Source organism: Nannobrachium achirus (assembly GCF_963921795.1).
Source record: "Nannobrachium achirus genome assembly, chromosome: 6".
Taxonomy (NCBI): domain Eukaryota; kingdom Metazoa; phylum Chordata; class Actinopteri; order Myctophiformes; family Myctophidae; genus Nannobrachium; species Nannobrachium achirus.
The window spans coordinates 16,914,253-16,920,950 of record NC_137815.1 but is presented as its reverse complement, the minus strand read 5'-3'; the positions used below and the strand labels follow the sequence as shown (position 1 = coordinate 16,920,950).

The window sequence follows — 6,698 nt, the reverse complement described above, 5'->3', positions numbered from 1 at the left end:
AACCCAGAAGCTTCCAGGACCTGAAACCTTCAGGAACCTGTGAAGTTCTGTGATGTCTCTTTGTTTGCGTTTCCATTATAACCAGGATCACCTCTGAAGTGGGAGGTACACAATAAAAAAAAGACTCATATAAAAGTGAAAATAGCAGATGGACAGTTGGACACGCAGTGAGCTTGTCGATCTGCTATGTTCGCTGTTTTTTTGAAAAAAGTTGAAAGTACAGCATACATTCTGAATTCTGGGTTCCCAGGCCTCAGGGTTAGCTCTGCCTCCTCAGCAGGGCCCAGATTAGGTTCTGATAACCTCATCTGGAAGCCAGTCGTAGCCCATGGGAACAGACCCAGGACCTTGTGAAGTACGTAGCGGCGCGGTTCACTTATAGCTCTTATAGTCGGACAGAGCCATAAAGGTGGTGCATGGCTGAACCCTGCTGCCTGCCATTCAAACATCTCAACAGTCTACACATCTGGGCAGTTAGTGTACATCTCAACAGTCTACACATCTGGGCAGTTGGTGTACATCTCCTTTCCAAGCAGAACCGCTATCTCTCAAAGTAACCTACCCTTGGTGCAAAGAACTGTTTGTCTCCATGAGTCTCAGGTGTAATTGGCTGTACCGTCAAAAATCACCATAACTCCCAAGTCTTCAATGATACTTGACATCAACTGGTAAAAACCTTTCCACAATGAGAGGCAACGTCAAGAGCATTAACATTTTTCCCATGAGTTTTATAGCCACAGTCGGTCGACAAATCAAAAGAGCCCCAGGTTTCCGCTCATGGAAGCTCTGGACGGCTTTTAAGTTGAATAGAACTACGTCTCCCATGAGCCCTAGGAGCGGTCGCAGCAGGGCCCGATGGTACTCTCCAGTGACAACTGGGAGGAGTGTCGGATCAGCGGGGCCATGTTGGGGTCCACCATGGAGGAGGTGGGGAACAGCTTGTACCAGCCAATCGCCATGGTGCTCAGGTCCAGCTCCTCCAATAGGATGCGGGCCACGCCCATGAAGCACTTGCGGTCCATGCGTCCGTAGTTCCCCCACACGATCACCTGTCCATTAGAAATGAGAGCCAGAGTGAGCCAATAGAAATGAGAGCCAGAGTGTCCAATAGAAATGAGAGCCAGAGTGCCAGTTAATGTTAGAGATCTAAAAAATAACGGTATTCATGCTTAGTCAGTGGTTGTATAAGGCCAAAACGCAAAACCTCCTATCTGCAAATTTCATGAATTTTGGATTTCACTTGAAATGAGGACAACAAGCTATGCTGCACATGGTCAGTCTGTCTGCAAGATCGTTCTTCCCCTCATTTTGCCCAAAATGTCATGTGACTAGAAATAGTTGATAGGTTTTTAATGTTGAACACACATTTTCTTTTTCTTTTTCCCAACAAAGTGAATTTTTCAGATAGGAGGTTTTGTGTTTTGGCCATCGATGTATTTATTTATTGTATGTAGGCTATATGTATCTTATTTTATTTTCTGTAACTTCTGTAACTCTCTGTGGTGAGCTAGTGGATCGGCTATTTTCACAATAAAACATTTTTATTAATGAATTTCGGAGGAGTGCTTTCTTATGCTGATCTGGTGTTATTCCAACCATTAACAAGGTATTAAACTGATGTTATTCCATCCATTAACAAGGTATTAATCTGATGTTATTCCATCCATTAACAAGGTATTAATCTGATGTTATTGCATCCATTAACAAGGTATTAATCTGATGTTATTCCATCCATTAACAAGGTATTAATCTGATGTTATTCCATCCATTAACAAGGTATTAATCTGATGTTATTCATCCATTAACAAGGTACAGCAGCTGCACAGAAACAAAACTCTTTGGAGACATTTCCACCATTATGAAAGTCAGATACAAATAAGCGATTTAGCGTAAAATCGCTCGAGCATTCATGGATATAACATCATAACATGATTAACGTGGAATTCTCCTTTAATCTATCTATAAATGCGACAAATCTCTGTCTGTTTGTTTGTAATCCGCGTATCTCGAGAACCGTTCGTCCCACCGGCTTCAGATTCGGCACGCGCGTTCCCCGCCGCCGCGAGGAGTGCAGTGCCGGGCCTCGACCCGACCCGACTCGCGGTTTTCCGAAACCGGCGCGAAACGTTCGGAATCTCCTTACGCGGAGCTGATTGTTGACATCAGGCTGTTCCTGAGGAAATCGGCACAATCACTGACTCATTGTGACATCACTTCATAAAAGGCTCTGACATCACGTACGCCAGGAGTCAACAAAAAATCTCTGTGAATGTGTATGTATGTATGTGAATCTCGAGAACCGTTCTTCCCACCGGCACGCGCGTTCTCCAGATATGGGCATAAAATGAATCCCCGAATGCGGAGCTGATGTCTGACATCAGAGTTTTCCGCAACCGGTACTGTGTGTGCAGAGATCTCCATATATGGGCATAAGGGGACAATGGCAAACAGATGGTCAAAACGGGTCCTATGACAACAGGTATATTGGGGTTTGCATTAAAGGGTGGGGACAAAGGCTAACAGAAGGCAAACAGATGGTCAAAACGGGTCCTATGACAACAGGTATATTGGGGTTTGTCGCGGTTTTCCGAAACCGGCGCGAAACGTTCGGAATCTCCTTACGCGGAGCTGATTGTTGACATCAGGCTGTTCCTGAGGAAATCGGCACAATCACTGACTCATTGTGACATCACTTCATAAAAGGCTCTGACATCACGTACGCCAGGAGTCAACAAAAAATCTCTGTGAATGTGTATGTATGTATGTGAATCTCGAGAACCGTTCTTCCCACCGGCACGCGCGTTCTCCAGATATGGGCATAAAATGAATCCCCGAATGCGGAGCTGATGTCTGACATCAGAGTTTTCCGCAACCGGTACTGTGTGTGCAGAGATCTCCATATATGGGCATAAGGGGACAATGGCAAACAGATGGTCAAAACGGGTCCTATGACAACAGGTATATTGGGGTTTGCATTAAAGGGTGGGGACAAAGGCTAACAGAAGGCAAACAGATGGTCAAAACGGGTCCTATGACAACAGGTATATTGGGGTTTGCATTAAAGGGTGGGGACAAAGGCTAACAGATGGTCAAAACGGGTCCTATGACAACAGGTATATTGGGGTTTGCATTAAAGGGTGGGGCATTCATGGGGTCCGCTCCAAAAAAAGAAAATAAAAGAGACAAAGACAAACATAAGACAAGCGACAAAGCGTGGGACTGGGAGGATGACTTGAATGATGCAGATTTAAGCAGGCTGTGTATTCTGCTTAAAGAAGAAACAAACAAAAAGCGACAGAGATCTCATATATGGGCATAAAATGGACGCAGATAAACAGATATCTCCATATACGGGCATAAAGGGACACAGACAGACAGATACAGAGATCTCCATTAATGTGTATGTATGTATGTGAATCTCGAGAACCGTTCTTCCCACCGGCACGCGCGTTCTCCAGATATGGGCATAAAATGAATCCCCGAATGCGGAGCTGATGTCTGACATCAGAGTTTTCCGCAACCGGTACTGTGTGTGCAGAGATCTCCATATATGGGCATAAGGGGACAATGGCAAACAGATGGTCAAAACGGGTCCTATGACAACAGGTATATTGGGGTTTGCATTAAAGGGTGGGGACAAAGGCTAACAGAAGGCAAACAGATGGTCAAAACGGGTCCTATGACAACAGGTATATTGGGGTTTGCATTAAAGGGTGGGGACAAAGGCTAACAGATGGTCAAAACGGGTCCTATGACAACAGGTATATTGGGGTTTGCATTAAAGGGTGGGGCATTCATGGGGTCCGCTCCAAAAAAAGAAAATAAAAGAGACAAAGACAAACATAAGACAAGCGACAAAGCGTGGGACTGGGAGGATGACTTGAATGATGCAGATTTAAGCAGGCTGTGTATTCTGCTTAAAGAAGAAACAAACAAAAAGCGACAGAGATCTCATATATGGGCATAAAATGGACGCAGATAAACAGATATCTCCATATACGGGCATAAAGGGACACAGACAGACAGATACAGAGATCTCCATATATGGGCATAAAATGGACGCAAATAGACAGATATCTCCATATATGGGCATATGGGCATAAAATGGACCCAGAACTATATCTGCAGTGATCTCCATATATGGACATAAAATGGACGCCGACAGACAGACAGATACAGATATCTCCATATATGGGCATAAATGGACACAGGCAAACAGATGGTCAAAACGGGTCCTATGACAACAGGTATAATGGGGTTTGCATTAAAGGGCGGGGCATTCATTCCCTATTTACATCGTTCCCGAGTTGGCCAGGTCGCCGACTAGACGCTGGGCCGCCCGAAGGGCGGCCCAGCTTCTAGTAACCTTTAATAACCTTTAATAACCCCTGGGACCCCAAATGATACCCCTTGTTTCAGAGTAAGGTTGATAGGTCTGGTCAAAATAAAAAATACTGTTTAGCCAAAGACGGCTTTAGGGAGTTGAAAGCCTACTTTCCTTATTGGGAACACTCTGAGCCCCCCACTGCACGTCACGTCTAAAATAAACTTTTTAGCCTGAAAAGTAAATATTTCACCAGAAGGCAAAATCTGGTCAATTTCTTTTGGCAAGATCTGCAGAGGGCGGTGTGGAGTAGCTAAAACTTCAGGTGAAATATTTCATTTTCTGGCCAAAAAGTGTACTTTAGACGTGAGGTGGAGAGCTCAGAGTGCTCTAAGGAAAGTAGGCTTTCAACATCTTAAAACCGTCTTTGTTTTGGTGAGTTGAAAAAGTGTATTTTTTATTTTTACTACAGACGAGAGGCTGAGCAGCCTGGGCTATCGTGGCTGTGGAGTTAAGGAGAACTCATTTAACGCTATGAACCAGAGCTATAGGTTGATACAGAACAGAACCAACAGCAGCCGGTCACTTCACACTGGCAAAGCAAAAGGAAGACGGCAGCACGTTCCTTTCACTCAAAGTAAAAACATAATTACTGTTTAAGCAGGCATGGAGCCAGCGTTCCAAAGTCATTTTGGCTGAGACATTGCTGTTTGCACATTCCACGTCTTTGACGGCATTAACTTACTGTCGGTGTTATGTCTCCGCCTTGCCAAATGTGACTCAGCCGGCCGTTTGCCATTTAATATTGTGCGGATGCATGACTGAACAAAAATAATGTTATAGTCTGCTGCTCTCTTAGTACGTATTTGAATGTTAATTTGAATGGTTTAAACACAAGCGCAGGACATTATTATATCGGGCCCGTCCTCAGTGTGTAAATTATAACATCATGTACTGTAGTTTCTATTGTTATTGTATTCATTATACATTATGACCAGTAGGCCAGTCAATCTAAGCCAAAAAAAAGCCCAACCCAAAAGAAATTGCAATAGTAATCATTCAGGGTTTTTTATGATCCTTTGGGTCATCCAAATAACACATTAAAAGTTGTGAATTATATTTAAAAAAATACCCCCCAAGAAATCTTCTTTAAGTAGCATGTGAGGGGTCTAACTAGGGGTTTTTCATGATTCCAAATCCATTGCAAGCATTTGTTTTGCACGAAAAACATTCCCTGGGCTACAAATGGACCACAAAACTATGGTTTATTGATGAGTCATCACTTTTCACAGTTTTGTGGGGTCCATTTCTTGCCTACGGAATGTTTTTCATGCAAAACAAATGCTTGCAATGCATTTGGAATCATGAAAAACCCCTAGTTAGACCCCTCACATGCTACTGAAAGAGGATTTTTTTGGTGGGTCTTTTTTTCCTGTGTAGTAAAAAAACTCGAACCCCCTGAATTTACCTTGATCCACTAAATATATAATTCACAAATTTTAATATGTTATTTGGATGACCCAAAGGAAAAAAACCCAGAATGATTACTATTGCAATTTATTTTGGGTCAAACCACAGATTGACTGGACTACAGGAGAATGAAGCAGACAGAGGGGACGGACGGACGGACGGACGGACGGACGGACGGACGGACGGACGGACATACAGACAGGATAGATACTGTAGACATGGGTCTTCAACAGGGGGTCCAGGTCCCCTAGGGGGTCCTCAGAGTTACTACAGGGGGTCCTCCAAATCTTTGAGTGATAGAAACTCTTTTTATTCTTTTTATAGTAACCACTTGAACCCTAGAGTCCACTTCAAGTGCATGGTTAAATATCAGAAAACACAAATTGACATGAATCCAAAATACACTGTTGATTGTGCTGTCAAACAATGAAACTATGGAATCTCTATGGGTCGCTAGAGACGCTTTGATTGATAGATTGAATACTTTATTAACAGTTTGCTAGTATAAGTGGTACAATTATACAATCATACTAAAGGGATAAGGTTTAAGTTTAAGGTTTAAGTGGTTCATTCATTCATCACTTGGACAGAATTTGTCAAATCTGGATCAGAGCATCTGCTAAATGGCTAAAATTGAAAATTATAAATGTAAATGATATGCACTGACACTCACCAACCAGATAGATCATAGATAATGACTATAATGAACTAGCACAGCATGTAACACTTACAATCCTACAGGACTTAATAATCTAAATTAAAGCTTAATCTCTTTCTCTCTCTCTGCATGTGTCAATTAAGCAAAAGGTGTGTGTGTGTGTGTGTGTGTGTGTGTGTGTGTGTGTGTGTGTGTGTGTGTGTGTGTGTGTGTGTGTGTGTGTGTGTGCGCGCGCGCGTGTGTGTG

At 43.1% G+C, this 6,698-nt stretch overlaps 1 protein-coding gene across 1 annotated transcript in view; it reads right to left on the bottom strand.

Moving 5' to 3' along the window:
* Window positions 1-830: 830 nt before the first annotated feature.
* rims4 (regulating synaptic membrane exocytosis 4) overlaps window positions 831-6,698 on the bottom strand; it is a gene marked incomplete at both ends in the record, with an annotated part of 59,126 nt that continues 53,258 nt past the window's right edge. The window contains one exon of the mRNA XM_080727913.1: window positions 831-1,049. Within this exon, the coding sequence (XP_080584039.1) occupies window positions 831-1,049 (219 nt within the window). The remainder of the gene's footprint in view (window positions 1,050-6,698) is intronic.